A 17,022-nucleotide genomic window follows, 5' to 3' on the forward strand; every position below is an offset into this window, starting at 1 on the left:
TGACACTATTTTCTTAAAGAAGATACATTTCTTATGGACTAAAATGCTATTTTGAACATACCATTTTAGCATCACTAACGATGGCTGTCCTTTGATAGAAACATTGGTAAATTGGTTGCTGTGCCATTCTTCCCCAGACTTAAAGCCTGGACAATCATGTTGACATTTTTGGTTTAAAATACCTCAGTGATGTTAAATGTAGATGTTCCCAATGTTCCCCACAGAACAAATCCTGTTTGACTGTGTTCACTCAGTTTCACAAGAAGTACATGAGGTTGTCTGAGGTTGGCATTCTGATTGGATCGTAAAAAGACTAAAGTTTGACACTCAAGTCCTCCAAGATACAAGGTCCTCTTTATGCCATCGTATCCCACAACAGACGAATTTAACAGAAATGTAGTTTCTCTCTCCCTAACCATGTTCTGTTACCATTTTGCCGTTTACAAGTTCTGTATCTGACAAGCCCTTTACATTTTCTCCTTAATTTTTGGAGTAGCTTCTTGTCCTGTCACAGGAAGTAAATGAGCCAAGCCTCTTTTCCTCCATCTCCCTCATTTTATATCCTTTCAGACCCAAGGGCCAGTTTGAGTAATAGTAATTGACACATTGATCTAATAGGGCCATCATAATAGGCCTGTTACTGAGCTGGGCAATGGTGCTCGGCGTCACCTTAACATGTGCAAGGACTGACATCCCGCCATGATCCATAATGATAATTGTGATTTAGCCTTGCTTTCAACCTACGCCCCAGTGTCCTCGGCATCAGGAAATCTTATTACATCTGACCCCACATTGCCTCCATTAGAACTAGGTCATTTGTTAAAATACTGCAAAAGCAAAACAATTGAACCCTGTGCCATTTTGATTCTATAACAGTGGGTTATCATTGTCCCTTTGAATCAATTCCAGGGGCCCATTTTTCGGGATAGAGCTTTGAATTGGATTGATCGGACTCTGATAATGCTGAAATCAATGATGCAGCCGCCTGAAAGTAAATTATCGTTGAGTGAAATTTTTGGATTAATCTTAATGCCAGTATTCTTGATTGGTATTGGTCGCTGTACTTGCAGGGCGAGCACCATTGAAATGTTGACGGAGACATTAACTGTCAGGATGGAAAAATGAAACGGGGATTCTTAGAAACTTTTTCTGCGGCACATCTTCTATCTTCCTAAAGGGGCAGGAGCCACTGGAGGGACGAACACACTTGGATTAGCTGGGTTAGCATCCAGGCAGAAAAACACAGTCCACACTTAGTCTTGAGACAGTGTTTAAAATCTGGGCTTAGGTTGTGACCCAACTTCTCACTTGGCGCCTTTGCTGTTTAGCTTGGGAAATATACAAAAGAACGTTAGTATGTACCTGTGTGTATAAATGTTTGTGCGTAAGCGTGTGTGGACGTGTAACACATAATGTTCCCTTAGAGTTTCACTCTTGTATCAGTCATCAAGATAGTTGCTGGGTATTGTTGCAGCAGTTATTTCATTTTGAATCTCTGGGTGTGTGTTCCTCCCTTTGTTTGTGTTAAGAAAAAAAACGTGCATGTCAAATTAGTGCTTCTGATCTTACCTAACACATGTGCATATGCGAGTGTGTGCGTGCATATGTGTGTTAGCAGTGAGTGGTGAAGTCGTGTTTGTGTCTGTGGTGTCCAAGCTGATTTTTAAACAGATGTTGACAGAGTGTTCCACAGGATTGTGTTCCTAAAACACCACTTATGAAATAGAAAAACTTTACTTATTCCATATTTGGGAAATTCCGTTACTGCTACTACCACTTCTGCTACTTTTACAGCCATTACTAGTTGTAAAAGATTAAGTGGATTAAGTGAAGCACTGTGGATACTTTCTGGATACACTGTATAACATAAAAAAAGCTAAGGCTAGATAAGTTTGTGAAAAAGACATCATCTACATTTTTAATCTCTGCGACACTCCAGCTTGTCATAATGAACAAGTTGTTGAGATTCTTCCATCTTCAACACATCTTCAACAAATATCAGTCTGCAGGATTTTTCAAGTTGAAATGATGGCCCAGTAGTCACAAGACATGTGAAACACACAAATACAGCGAGAGTGTACATAAGAACCATGGAAACCAGGGTGGAAGAAATGAGGGGGGAGGGGGAGGGTGAAGAAAAGGCTGTTTGGGGTAAAGACAAGTTGGGTGCTCTATCACCAGGTCCATTAAGCACTTCCTGCATTGGAAAACGTGGTATGGATTCAGAGTGCCAAAAGCATTGTGCCAAAAATGCGTCAGCCTTGTTTACTTTACTGAGACTAGAGTGATGAAGGTGTTGCTGCAGAGGAATCTAACAAAAAAATGCTGGATCAGTCGGCACAGAATTGACTGTATGCTCAGATTTTGCCTTGATGCATCTGCTCTGTTGTTTGGTAACAAGGTATGTTGGTCCATCAAATAAAGGGTGGGCATTTTCTGAGGGCCTGTGCTCACAGAGACATATTTGATTATACTTGCATTTGATTATTGATTCTTTTTATTGTAACACACCATCATCACTGCAGTTTTTGGGCACCAGTGAAAGATCACAGCAAGTCTCTGAATATTACCATTATATTTTCTACATCTATTCTAGTCTTGTGAACATTGTTTCCTTACTTTTCATCCAACAAAAAGGATGTAAGGCTCACCTGCAGTTGAACTTGGTGCTGATAGGTTGGTGTTAGGATGCTAACATCTAAACTGATCTGGTGGTTGTAGTAAACATTAGGATGTCAGCATTACTAGTCATTGCGAACATGTTGCATGATTAGTGGCTGTAGATTGTGTTGTTGTGATGCATCAAAGCTCTCATGTGAGTAAAGGGTTATAACAAATTAAAAGCCCTTGCTGGCTGTGACCCACTGACTCTCATAAACAGGCACTTTAGAGGTATCACACTAGATGCTGTTCCTGATCTGTAAATGTTTTTTTGGGGGGGTCACCTGAGAATGTCATGCATGTTTTCCATGGTTTGCCTTTGCTATATTACACAGTGGGTTTATTTCGTGCGATAGTTTTGAATCCGAGTGGCAGACAAAGAAGAAAAGCAATAGTGAAGACTGGCACAACAGACAGACCTTGACACAGGAGTCGGTCAGCGGAACAGGGTGTGCTGCTGGAATATTCAACGTGGCTGAGGTCATCTGTCTCTTCTAATGGATGAAGGTCTTCCCGTAATGATGTCTTCATTTGAATAATGTCCAGATTTCCCTCGGTGGGAGTTGCTGTTACTTGGTAGTAGCTGTCTGCTGTTGAAGCCACTTCCTAATGGTGTCTTCCACTGGCTCTAGTCATCAGAAAGGGACGTTATCGATCATGTCGACTTTCCTTCTTCACCTAACTTTCACAATGTTGATATAATCAGTGCTAGTGTGCAGCTGTTTTTGTGCTTCTCTGTAACATGTTTTTAATTGTTTTTTTAGTTTTTTTTACTCCAGTCAACAAAATTTGAAGTTTTATATCACATTGTTTCCCTTTAATCTGCCATGAAAGTCATTGTTATATTTTAGAATCACTGCCTTCCATTTGTCCAAAAAGTATCCATGCTGAGACTGATGAGGTATGTATCTACACTTAGTATGCACAAGCAGACTAAATGGACTGTTGAAAGCACTTCGTCCTATGGCTCAAAAAACAAAACTAACACTACAGTTCACCCCTGAATCCTCAGCCAACACGGCACCGCAGGCCCTGCCAAGGTTGACAGAGAATGGAAGAGCAGTAGAGGCGTTCCTCGCAGAGACAGAGAAGGGGCACAAGGGACGGGGGGTAGTGGAGGGGAGTCTCTTGATTAAGATTTATGTCTAAATTTTCCTGTTCTAGCAGCCGTTGCCTGCTGTTGGATAAGCTCCCTTACGCACCCCTCTTCTTTGCTGTGTTGATAGAAGGGCTTCTAGTAAATGTGTTTCATGACAAAGCATTTCCCCTTTTGCCCTTCATGTTACTCCCCTTTACTCTGGATTCCCAGAAGGTGCAGGGCAGTGGGACATCGGGAAATAAATAAAATTTTTGTGCTTCAAGTTTGTTTTCTTACATTCATACACGTAATCACAACGATTGTGATTGGTCTGTGAGCGCTCCCAAAACACGCGTGAGCTAAAGCTACAACAGTGCCCGAATGCCTCCTGAGGAGACGCAGATGCATACATTGCTGGTCTCCCAAAAGTAGATCTGTTTAGACAAGTCCAGTGATAAAATGATACAAACTGACCACCAAAATCACAAAATTAAAGTAGAAAACAGGACTTTTGATCAAAGAACAGAATTCCTGCAGATGTAATTCTGTTAATTACTTGCAAAGTGCGTGTCTGTTGGAAACCTGTTAAACTGCACACACGCTGGAAGTGACTTCAGACAAAATAACTATGGCCGATGAGAAGTGGGTGGGACCCATGACTGATGAGCGGATGATGAGACTACCAATGAGAGAGAAGATTGTTGATTGACATATGACCTCGCTAGTAAATACATTAGAGGGTCACCCAGGCAACCGTGATGAAGGGATGAATGGGACTGAAAGGAGAAAGAAGAGAAACCTACCGTTTTTGAAAAAGCAATAACTTTCATTGCACAAAGAATATCAGGTGTGTTTTGCTGGAAGAGTCAACTGTGGTTTTTTAAGCATATTATTACTTAGCCTGTGCTTTACTTTCAGAGACATGACACAATTTAAATTTTAGTTACAAATGGAAAAAGTGAAGTGTTTGGGTGAAAGTCTGAAGTCCCAGTGTTTTATCAGTGGTTACTAGATTATCAATTCATAAAGTTTTCAGACACTTTAAAATGAATGGTGTTTAAAAATGTTGCCCTTTTTTTTTCTTTTCTCCAGGACGAGCCCCCCCTACTGCTGCGCTGACCTGTATTCGCTAAGGACGGGGGAAATGGTTAAATCAATTCAGTTCAAGACGCCTATCTATGATCTCTACTGCAACAAACAGTGAGTCCGGCTAAACAAAATAAGTAAATGCATTTAAAAGAGTTATGTCATGTAGTCACATTAATATGTTTTTTCCTTCTCACAGTATTCTTGTTGTGAGCCTACAAGAGAAGATTGCAGCGTTTGACAGCTGCACGTTCACCAAGAAGTTCTTTGTTACAAGTAAGAAAATTCCACATGAGTCCAATAATGCTTATTTACTGCTCCAGGGGTAATTGTTCATATTGAACATGGCAAAAATTTTAAATAGCAAAGTTGGAAAATGTACACGTACTCAATGAGAAACATTTCTGCTCCTGGCTTTGCAATAGAGAGTGGTTGTCCCTTCTCTGGGTGCTCTGGTTTCTCCTGCTGTGTATGCTCAACTGGGCTCTAGCTGTGAGGACAGAGCTCACCTGGGTTCACCTGGGGCTGAGGTGACCCGAGCGGCTGCACTAACCCAACATAAGGCAAATAGGTGCTGCTTTTTTCGACTGTGAATCATGCAGAGCTACTCTCTGAGAACGACAAGAAATGACAAACATAAAATGCACAGAATACGTCTTCTTTCAATTCATTCAGCCTGCTACATAATCTGGCAAAAAAAGAGAGAGATGTTTTAATAGGTTACAGAAATCAATTGCTTTTCACATCAAAAACAAGAATGATTGTTGTCACATGTGGCCTGTCATTATTTTATTGTAGAAATATGTATTTATCAAACACGGGGCCAAACCCCAGTCCTGTACTTTGTGTAGTAGCACAAACAAACAGTGCCAGTCACGTAAAATTCTTTCTTCAAACTTAATCTTTCCAAACATGATCAGCGAGTCTGTCATGCCCGCATCACACAACCCAAACAAATACAAGGCACATCATTGATTATAATACAAGCCACCAAGACCTGCTGGGGTGGAATCCTCTTAAGCATCGCATTGTGACTAAACTGCTTTTATCAAGACAAGATGGTGAGAGCCTTCATTTGAAGCTCAGCACAGGAACACTGTTTACGACACAGCTCTCGCATCCTCCCGGCTGTACCTGCCGTCTCTGCTCGGGGAGTCTGTGAAAGAAATGCCAGACTGTATTACAAGGCCATTGCTGTCTACTTAAGTCATTGACTGGAGTAAACTGACCTTACTGGCTGGCTTTAATGTGTCTCCTCTTTGTCTGCCTGCCTTCCCTATCAGCGTCTGGGCAGCAGGAAACCAAACATATTCAATAGTTATTAATCGTTTCTGAATGCAGGGGCCTCCTCTTCATAACATCGTTTGGTCTGTTTTGGCCATAAAAGCAGTAAACAAAGGGTCCTGTGATGTGGGGAGATCTGCTTTGGATGAGCAATTCTACCTCTGCATGTGCTCTTCTTCTCCAGGGATGTGATGGTGGGCATGTCATGTTTTCATGAGCACTTAGTGTTTGTCCCTTGTTTATGTTCTTGCTTTGCATCGAGTGGTATGTGCGCTCCTAGCTGGTGCTCGCTCAGCCCCAGAAACACACTTTCTTTCCCCTCTGCTCAGTCCTGCTTGGCTTTTGAATGGGACGACTCATAATGATCACAGTCTTAGTCCCTAATGTGTTTTTACAAAAAGTGCGTGTGGAAACGTTGAGGATTCATAAACAAGACGACGACTACTTTTCATATGTGTTTGAAACCAAAAGTATTCCCTTTCTGATAAAGTGTAACTGAAAGCAAGTTTTTGAGCTGTGGCCCTCAACGTTAGTCTTTAATTGACTTACTGTTTATCAGTCCTGGAAATTTTAAGTAAAACACACTTGGTCATGTGCTGCTGCCCTGACCTTCACATGTATATTTCTTAATAATACTTTTGAGTTCATTGTTTCATAAATGCTTCCAAGGCATTCAGGCCCAGCCTCAAACATGATGCTGTCCACACACACTGCTCATGGAAGTGTTTGGTGCTGCTATGCAGCGTTGTCGCAGAAGTCTTTTCAAACACAAAGGTTGTCTTTTGCAACCTGTATTTGCATGCCACAGTGGCAAAATTGGAGAGTACTGGTTTTCTTCATGTGTTCTTCTGTTAAAACGATTCCTGTTCTTTTTTGCTTGTAGCAGGTGAAATCCCTTGAGAGTAGAGCTTCTGAATTTCCACTATCAACAGTTTGTATTCAGTGTTCATTAGTTTGTGTTTTCTATCTCTGTAAAATCACATTCAGCTTTTTCTTCTTCATCATGTATTTTTACAATTTATTTCCCTGAACGTGGGGTTTTTATTTTACTGTTTTTGCTTGGGTTGAGCTTTTATGAAACTGCTTGTACAAAATGTTTTCTTTATGTGGGCACATTAGAGAAAATACTTCAGCTAATTAGATTTCAGATGAGTCCTTTATTAATTTGAATCATAATAGTGGGATGAAGCAGCCAGCAACCAAACATTTAGTGTAATGGCAAAATGATGCAACAGCCATTCAGATATTTTGACCTTAAGACCTGTATAAACACGTGCATTATTGTTGTCATGCACACTGACTAGGTGTGCTTGTGCACTTTTGGACTATAAGAAAGTGACTTTTCACGTTCTTGTGAAAAGAAGAATTTCAATTTTCTTTTAATAACACCTGTTCAAAAACAAGCTGACCTTCTTTATATTGTAAAGTAAAGTTTTTGCAGGATTTTTCAAATGTTGTTTTTTTTTTTTAATGCAACAGATACTTTAGACTAAGTATCTTGTGGCTCACAGAAAGGATTTCGCTGGCTTGGCTGAAAACCCGGCCTGTATGTTCAGGAAGGAAAAAGAACTTTCTAAAAAACTAGGAATATTGGAGAAGAAGGATCAGCCGATCCATCCATGTCTTTTCCCTCCCCTGGTTTAGTCACATGCTCTCCACCCAGGATGTCAGACACTTTCTGACTTGCTTGGCCTTGGAGGGGCAAAGAAAACCTTCTCTGGCATTACCAGCAACACTTGTGGCTTACCTAAAACTCCCACCGACCCTCCTATCGGCTCCTTCCCCAACACAGTACGCTAAAGTATCGACTGCCTCCACCTCATCTGCTCCCTGAGCAATAAATTATTGTCAGCAAGCCATTTCCCCCACACCTCTGTGCACTTACATTAGCTAAGTGTGTTTGCATGTTTGTGCACGTGTGAGACAAACACCTACCTTTTTAAAAGATCATCATTGGATCAGCATTTTGCTGCTTTGTGTGTTTACCATACTGGGAAGGAGAGACTGTCACTGTCTGTATCTGCTTACATTTAAAGATATTTATGATGAAATCCATAATTTCCTCATTCTGTTTACGGTCACATGGAGGCCTGGTTTTGGTTGATTCTGTCTTGAAGAGCAAGCTCCTGTCAGATATGGTATTGGTTAAAACACTTTGTTCCATTTGTGCCGTTGTTTACTTCTACATCGGTAAAAAGAGAAAAATATGTGATTTTTGTGTTTGTGAAGAGTTTTATTTCTCATTTATGTGTGTGTGTTTGTGTATATCCCCATAAGGGTTATTGTGTTGGTCAATCACCAGAGGAGCCATCTTCAATTTTATTGGGTACCACAGTCTCCATTAGGTCATCCTGGATGTGCGCACACACACACGCACACACACACACACACACGCACACACACACACACACACACACACACACACACACACACACACACACACACGCATATAGACACGTCACCCTCATCAGACTCCCATTTATTTTCCAAAACAAGAAACTCGCCACAAACACACGGTTTAAGATCATTTCAGACACTCTCCAGGGAGGAGTTCCTGTTTTATGGCAGACTTTCAGTCATGAGGTTACTTACCAAAGTAGCTCAAATAAGAGATAGTCTCAAAAAGGTATAGACCAGGGGTAGGCAACCTTTCTGATGGCGAGTGCCATTTAAAATTTCCTCCATTATATAGAACCACTTTATAGAATTATATTTGTTTGCAGATGTTGGCAGCTATCAGCGAATAGTTATCAGCTATTTTGAAACAAACAAAAGACACTTTTTATTCATAACAAGAACTCCATAACAGCAAATGAACTGTACAACAGAAAATACAAATGCTATTTATGGTCTCCTCACAACAATGATAAGAAAAATAAACTGGGCCAATATGGTATGTTTGTTAATACAGAGACGCACATGTTAATGTGATCTCTGGTCTCCCACTCAGAGACACAGGTCTCCGAGTGTCCAGCATTCAGACGGCTACCTGAGGACACTCATGTGAGAGAAAATCTGCTCACACAGATATGTAGAGCCAAATACTGTCAATAAGGCCTCTGCAATGTTCTGAAGACAGTTAAACTTGTCAGGTAGTGATGTCCAGCAGGTGAAAATGCAGCTCCATGAACATGCACAGCTGTAGATTCCAGCTGCTTCGATGTCGCATTAACTGGCATTAACTCAGCCAGTTAATGCCAGACAAATCTAGCTGCTCATTAAAGATTTCTGGTTTGATCAGAAAATAAAACATTGGTCCATACACCTGAAAGTCCCAAAAATGCATTGTGTCTCGAGTCTATGGATGCATTTGGACTAAAGACCGGCCCCCCAGGTATTAAAGCCATAAAGCCTTTGAATGAAAACAAACGCTGTTGTGACAGTGATGTACTCTGTCTTGTTGGTAAATGTATGATTTCTATTCATTTTACGTCAGATAAAAACTTTGGTTGTAAGCTTCAGATAATTATTTAATAACAGCCAGACATTTTAAATGAGAATAAGAAAGTATTTCTTTGCCCCCCTTTCCTGTTAATGCCCTACCTGGCCCCTGGCAAAACTTTGCTAGACCCGCCCCTGCACAGTTACCAGCTGTCAGCTACGTGAAAAGGATCCTGGTGTTATTTGTCTCTCAGAAACAGTTCATAACTTCCTTCAACTCATCCATGTCACCTAAAAGGTAAACCTGTTTCTCCATCACCTGTTCAGCTCTGATGATTCAGTAAGGACATCTCCTGGTTTCATCTTCATGTTTCCCTCTCACCAGATAACCAAACCGATATCATGACCAGCAGTTTTTACAGCTGTGGCTCCAGCAAACATCAGCTGATACTAGAAATTAATATTAAATAAATTCTAACAACAGCTGACCATCCGCTGGTTTCCTCTTTCTGGCGCAAAGTGAGCGATAAACAAACAAGAGAGAAAAGCTGATCAGCTGATCATTGATCAGTTTCATGATTGAAGTAGAAACAGGAGAGGGAGGGGAGAGAATGAGAGGAGAAGAAGATGCAGCTGTGCAGCAAAGACACAGAATAACTCCAGCTTTGTGTCTTTTTCCATCCTGGCTGAAGTACGGGACAAACTGTGTTCCTTCTCAGCTCAACACGAAACGCGTAATAATTTCTCTGAATGCAGGACGATTCCGTTTGTACCGGATGGTTGGAAACTCTACTAACTAACCTTATGAATAAAATAAAGTTCACTATCAATAAAATCATAGCACCCGCCCAGCAGTATATAAATTCCGTCATGCTAGCTAGTACGCAGTACGAGTTATTGTAACTGACTGTAAAAAGTCAGCACAACGAAAATAAACTCCACTTAAACTTGGTTTATATCTGACCCAGATAGACTGCAGGTCATAACTTCTTACCTGAAGTTCAGTTCACCTGACGCTCCGACCGGCGGCTGCCTCGGGTCTCTCCGACTCCTGCCTCCCCTTCCCTCATCCACCTGCTGGCCTCCACCACTTGTTAATTTTACTGAATCTGTGGAAGCTACGCCATGGCCAACACCAAACAACTGAGTTATTTTTACACACCGACCAGCTTCTGGCCAATCCACCAAAAAGAAAAAAAAATAAATAAATCATCGGGCCACCGAGCAAATGCCCTTATGCCCGATGGCCAGTCCAGCTATGGCCGTGCCATCAGTTAACCCGCACGCGTGCCTAGGGTTGCCGACCCCTGGTATAGACTGTCTTAATAATGTCACTTAACCACACTTGTATTGATTAATTTGTGCAAAATGTTCTTATGAGTTGTAAAATTGGAGTCGATTCTTCAATTAACATAATCCACAGCCACACCACTCTAAATATTCTGTTTGACTGTAAGCCTGCTCTTATTGACGGTGAGATGAATTGTAAGTTTTTAAGTGGCAGGGACTGAACTGAAGCACCAGCTGTCTCCATTATTAGAAATGCTTCCATTGTTGCAAAAAGAAACAACCAGAAGTTTCCCTTTTTTTGAAATAAATAAATGTAGTCGGTTTAAAAGGTAAATTGACCTGAAAAAAGCAGTAAAAGAGCATGAGTTGGTTTGTCTGCATTCCCGTTTTTCTTTGTTATTTCATATCTGTTTCTGTATGTCTCTGTCCTCACTGTCTTATGGCCGTCATTGTGTCTTTCCAGGCTGCTATCCCTGCCCCGGCCCCAGCCTCAATCCAATAGCTCTGGGAAGCCGTTGGCTAGCCTATGCTGAGAACAAGGTAGTCTGCACATACACACATATTCATCCAGTGCAGAAGTGCCTTATCAGAGAAGCGACATATTTACAATCCAAAAAATGCATTTTATCTATTTTCTGCCTCTTTAATCTGTCTGGATAAACAACTCATTCCAAGAAGAGTCCACTAGAGATGATAACATTTTGAAAATCAGCAGATGTACTGGAGTTTTCTGTTTAATGGGATTGTTAAGTATTTACAAAAACCAGAATGTTCTATTGTGCATTCTGTAATACTTTTAATGTGAAGTAGTGTTTTGGTGCTGGCCCACTCAAGTAATTGACAGATGGGGCTGATGTTTGTGTGACTGCCTACGGATTTTCAGAAATGACCAAATCTAGTTTTTCGAGAGTAATACTGGGACAGAGCTATTCCAGCGATATTGTATTTGAAATTAAATCAGAGCAGACTGTTTGGTCGTGCAGCCTGTCTTTGACGACAAAACCAATTTCCTCTAAAGAGTGAAGAGGGAAGCCTTTTAAATGCCTGAATCTGGGTTAATTCTCACAAATTTGCCTCTCCGTTAATCTCCCTTGGACGTCCGCTATACGTCTTGTGTTTATTAGTAAATCTACCTTTTTTCCAGTTGATAAGATGTCACCAGTCTCGTGGAGGAGCCTGTGGTGACAATGCACAGTCTTATACCGCCACAGTGATCAACGCTGCCAAAGTAAGTGATGGTACAGACACGCATTTAACCGTTTTTCTCTACATGTGTTATCTTTCTCTCTCATAGAGATTCTTAATTTTTCTTCTTCTTCAATAAATAAATAAATAAATAAATAAATCCTAATAAATAACATCCTAAATGACATTCTCCAAAGCTCTGTGTTCAGGAGAAGTATTCCGAATGTGTCACCACTTTATTTATATGTGCAAGATAGGTGTGAACATAAAAGAAACGCACAGGAGAACATGCCTGTCTATTATTTTTTTTTAAAGTGTATTTCGGATGGTGACTTAATAGCCATTAAAAGAACATTACATTATCTCCTCTCAAAGTCCATACATGCTCAGATTGGGAGCAACCAAGAATTCTTGAGCTAAAATTAATGGTTCTAGATAGTGAAACAACTGAGACGCTGCTCTGGAACAGTTATTAGATAGATGTGAGTTCTTATGAACATGTAAAACTACATTAAAAACTATACTCAAGTTCTCACAATATGGCTATAATCAGTCTGAACGTCCCACGGTAAGCTTGAAACTCAGATAAAACGACACAGAAGATGGTATTTCCAGCTCTGCCGGCACCATCTGTAAATGTGCTGACATTGGATCCACCTGTGCCGCCTGGCCGACTGTGGCTAAGCTTATGAGACACTTCATCAACCTGCCGATCTCCCGGTTCCCACTATAATCTGTTTCTCTTCATTGGTCTTGTTTCAGTCAGCATCATGGGGAAGTGTCTCACTAACAGCCAGCAGCTCTCTTTGATACCAGGTGAAATAAATTCCTGGGCCAATAAAGCAACTTGCTAACACGTGCAGACTAACTAGCTCCTCATATGGTTCTAGTCTGTTTCTCCACTTGGTCACAGAAGAAGGGCTAATTGATTCCAAAGAGCAAGTGGATCTCACAGCTAGTGTGAAGATGACTCATTAGTGGGGTAACAAGGCTATACATCAAAAAGACAACTGTCTTTCTAACAGATTAGCAGCATGGTGATGGGTTGACAATTGCAGGGGGTATTGATATGCAGACAGGCAGTCTGCTTGCCCGCCCTCTCCTCGTTTAGGACCATATATCTCAATATGGATGACAAGGTATCTCCCTTTGGCTTGTGGCGCGACACGCTGGCTCTTAGTGCTGACATCCAGAGACATGGGAACAGAAAAGGAGGAGGGCGGGGGCAGCATTAAAGTATAATGGCTTTTGTTTATAAAAAAGATAAAAAAGAGAGAGAGAAAGCAGTGGCGCTGACCGACTGGGCTGTTCTGAATTTTCTGTCTTACAGGCAATTTATGTAGCACAAAAGTCCTGTTGCCTGTCATTCCTGGGTGTATAATTAAGAAAGACCGTTCACATAAAGATTAGGCTGTATCGTTTTTAGATATTAACATCAGCTCTTTGTGCGTAAGTGTTGTGAGCCCTGAGGCATGATCTTCCTCCACAACCCCCCCTTTGCGCTAGGAAATCAATAACTCCTGTTTGGACTACTAAGAACTCCACAACTGCAGTGATTAGAAAACACATTAGTGTTGATCAATTAGGAGCCAAACGCCTCACTTAATAATTGATGGCTCTTCTTGCATTTTACACACTCACACACACCCCAGTGCATGCACGTAGCATCCACTGTTAGTGTGTCTGGTCAAGTGGCAAAGAGAGACAGCGGGTGATCCCCAGACCCAACATATGCAAGGCGCCACACTGTATTGACAGGGCCGCCTAGTCTGAATGCCTGATTAGGCTCTCCGGGGCCCCTTTGGCGCTTACACACACACAAACACACAGTCACACACACTGGACTCCATTAGAGTAAGGCAGTGTAGTAGGTGAGATAGACTCCACTTAAGCAGCACTATCCATTTCCCTCAATCGAGCCACAGAGGTGTGTTTGAGGCAGACACCCTGGCTGGGCCTTAAGCGGACACAGAGGAGCCTCCTACGCACGCACGTGTCTTCTATGGCTCTAAGTCATCAGCACTGCGAGCTATCAGCAGGCTTCAAGTGAACATGCTGTATACACGCACCCATGCACAGAACCACGTATGCGCACTGCAAACCAAACCAAATCTATCACATAGATGTAGAATATATTGCTTGGGAATATATAAGATCGGGTGTGTATTATATTTTTTTTTCTTTCTTCCTCAGACTTTAAAAACCGGTCTGACGATGGTTGGTAAAGTTGTGACCCAGCTAGCAGGCACCATACCAGCAAGCACTCCAGACGAGGAGGGCACATCTCACAGTGCAAGCCGTCGCAGCCCACACAACCCCGGTGTGGTCACCATTATTGACACACACAGTGTTGGAGAAGGACAGGTCAGTTCGACTATTTGATGCTTGAAATGATTTTAAAATACAACATTTTATTAGTATCTCCTGTGATGCTTTTTTTAGTTGTTAAGGACCTCAAATCGAAGAACATGTTTCAGTGTGGGAGTTGCAAAACAGACTTGTGTGTCTTGTAGTTAAATAAACTCTCGTGCTGAGAGTGTCGAGTGGATGCAGAGTGTAAAGGTAAACTCTTATACTGCTTTACATTCAATCATTTGCTCATCTGTAGTTGGGTTTCTATGGTAAATGGTTGGTACCCCTTTAAACCAGTGCTTCACAAACCAATCAGTGATACCATCTTTTATATACAGTCTATGATGCATTGCCATTGTGTTCATCCAAGGAATTGAGTTGCAGGATAATGTCCCCTATTAATTTGCTGGAGGGTTTCCAGTACACAAAGACAAAACTGACCATTATAGTCTTACAACGTCCATTAAAGTGAGCACCTCCTGCATTCACTGAAGAATAGCATCTTAAAAAAAAGAAAACGGGGCCATGCACTTTATTACTGTGGTGAGCAATAAACAGTGCACCACCAGCAACAGCAGGATTCGTAATATGTCTTTCCGTCTGTGGAATAAATGAGCAGGCAAGGAATTCAAGCTAAATACTCCTTTAGTAGATCACAGAGTACAAAAATTATATCAATAATATGCTGTTGCCTTCAACCAATCAAATCTAAACACCTGTGCTATGACATACTAGGCAAAAACATTACATGGAAGAACGATGTTCATCCCTGCAGTTTCACACGCTGTTGCAATTCATGGCAAGCAGCTGTGGAACTGTAGTGTGGAGCGAAAAACACCCTGTTAAAACATTTATGTTGGTTTTCCTCTCATTTGTCACCAACTTGTATATTAGGTTGGTCGCAAGTTAACACGAGATTCATCATTTCAGTGGATGGACCAACATAAAGTAATTCCAACTTCATCTCGTCTTACTGTTTGCCATTTGCAAAGCATTTTCCTTACAGTGGAATGTTTTATTTAGCTTTTAAGTTTAATTGTGATTACTAACATATATATATATAACTGATGGAGCTCTTTTAAACTTAGATTTTTCCCTCAGTGCATCCTGTTCCACTATAAGGGTAAAACTGGTCTGAACTTGCATGGTGGTTCACAGTTACCACCTGACGATTCTTGTTTAAGTGATTTTTATAGAATGCTTACTGCTTAGACACACACAGCAAATGGGCTTTTTGCTTCCTTGGCCTCATCATGTATGTCCCAGGTAAATACAACTTTGCCTCTGTGGCTTGGCAAGAAGCAGGCTTGGTGGCTTGGACTCACTCAGTCTTATTTACCTCACTGTGCACGACTAACCTAAAGATGTGAGTTAGATATGCTGCATATTTTAACAACTGAGCTTTTAGCCAGAGTTCTGTCTGTTTTGGCAGTGCTGGTGACAGAGACACTTTGTAAACATGCAGCTGCAACCTGACATGAAGCTCGAGGCTGACTCAATGCACCACATGCTAAATCAGGTCCTGAATTTAAGACTGTAGGAAATACATTTTCTGGACTTATTTCTTGGAGTAAATTTTTTTTTAATATATAATTTTTACACTTTGTAGAGGAGATGCTTGGAGAGGCTGTTGCTGTAACAAGAAAATTGTTCTTATTCATTTTAGCTGTCAGTGGTTTAAAATTTTGTGGCATAATGCTGCAAAAAGACATTATTATTGTTACAGATTGTCTTCAGGTTATTGTGCCCCAGTTTAGAGAATTAATACCTTAATATTTTGGGGGATATTTTTTTAATCCCATAGTTGCCTTGATGCATTTGTTAAAGCAATTAAAATTGAGCTAAATTAATAAATTTAGTAAGTTAAAAAAATCTGAAAATGAAAATAAATACAATACAGTTAAAAATGATACATTAAGTATAAATATTAAGTAATAAAGTAATGCATAACAAAGCAAATAAAATAATAAAAAATTACTAAATAATATTACAGAGTGTTAGTGCTGAATTACTCTTGTGTGTCACCATCACCACTGTGCATTTTATCTCCTGAAGAAGAAACAGGAGGGATTTGTCTTTTCACTGATATTTAAAAGCATGAAATTATGGTTGATGTAACACCGAGCACTGCTCAACTTTTAAAGTTATATATACAATGATGTATTTGCAATAATAAGCACATAAATAGAAAAGTATATTGGTAAACGTTTGGTGCATGTAATTATTTTGCAGGTGTGAATTTACAATTTGAAAACAACTTCCAACCAACAACAAAGGTCACCAGTATTTGTCATAATAAGCAGTCTGATAAAAAGGAAAGGAAGCTGCTAAAAAAAATCAGAATGTGTCCCAAAAAATAATAGTGTCATTCCATAAATTATTAAGGTAAGTTTGGATCTATTATCCCGACTATGGGCCTGACTAGCTTAGGTGTGTGTTATAGTAAGAATGAAAATATACTGCACTAACCTCGTTTACAGATTGAGCAGTTGACTTCCTCTTAATGGCAAAAGAAATTCTAAAAGCTTTTATCCCCCGAATTTTCCTCAGCCTCTCCAAACTGTGATTAATCACACTGCAGGAGCTGTCACATTTTTAATGAGGTGTGTTTTCGTATGTAGTACAGTTTGTCAGTGATGTTGTCACCACACACATTCTGCCTTCTCCTTTCCTCTGTACTGCGACTGTAACCGCCCTGTAACCAG

General features: G+C 40.6%; 1 protein-coding gene across 9 annotated transcripts in view; it reads left to right on the top strand.

Moving 5' to 3' along the window:
• bcas3 (BCAS3 microtubule associated cell migration factor) overlaps positions 1-17,022 on the top strand; it is a 316,950-nt gene that overhangs the window by 26,939 nt on the left and 272,989 nt on the right. For all 9 annotated transcript variants that reach the window (XM_031728566.2, XM_039622793.1, XM_039622792.1 and 6 more), the window contains exons 8-12: positions 4,832-4,939; positions 5,025-5,101; positions 11,244-11,320; positions 11,925-12,008; positions 14,159-14,329. In XM_031728566.2, the coding sequence (XP_031584426.1) occupies positions 4,832-4,939; positions 5,025-5,101; positions 11,244-11,320; positions 11,925-12,008; positions 14,159-14,329 (517 nt within the window). The remainder of the gene's footprint in view (positions 1-4,831; positions 4,940-5,024; positions 5,102-11,243; positions 11,321-11,924; positions 12,009-14,158; positions 14,330-17,022) is intronic.

Source organism: Oreochromis aureus, linkage group 14 (genome assembly GCF_013358895.1).
Source record: "Oreochromis aureus strain Israel breed Guangdong linkage group 14, ZZ_aureus, whole genome shotgun sequence".
NCBI classification, from domain to species: domain Eukaryota; kingdom Metazoa; phylum Chordata; class Actinopteri; order Cichliformes; family Cichlidae; genus Oreochromis; species Oreochromis aureus.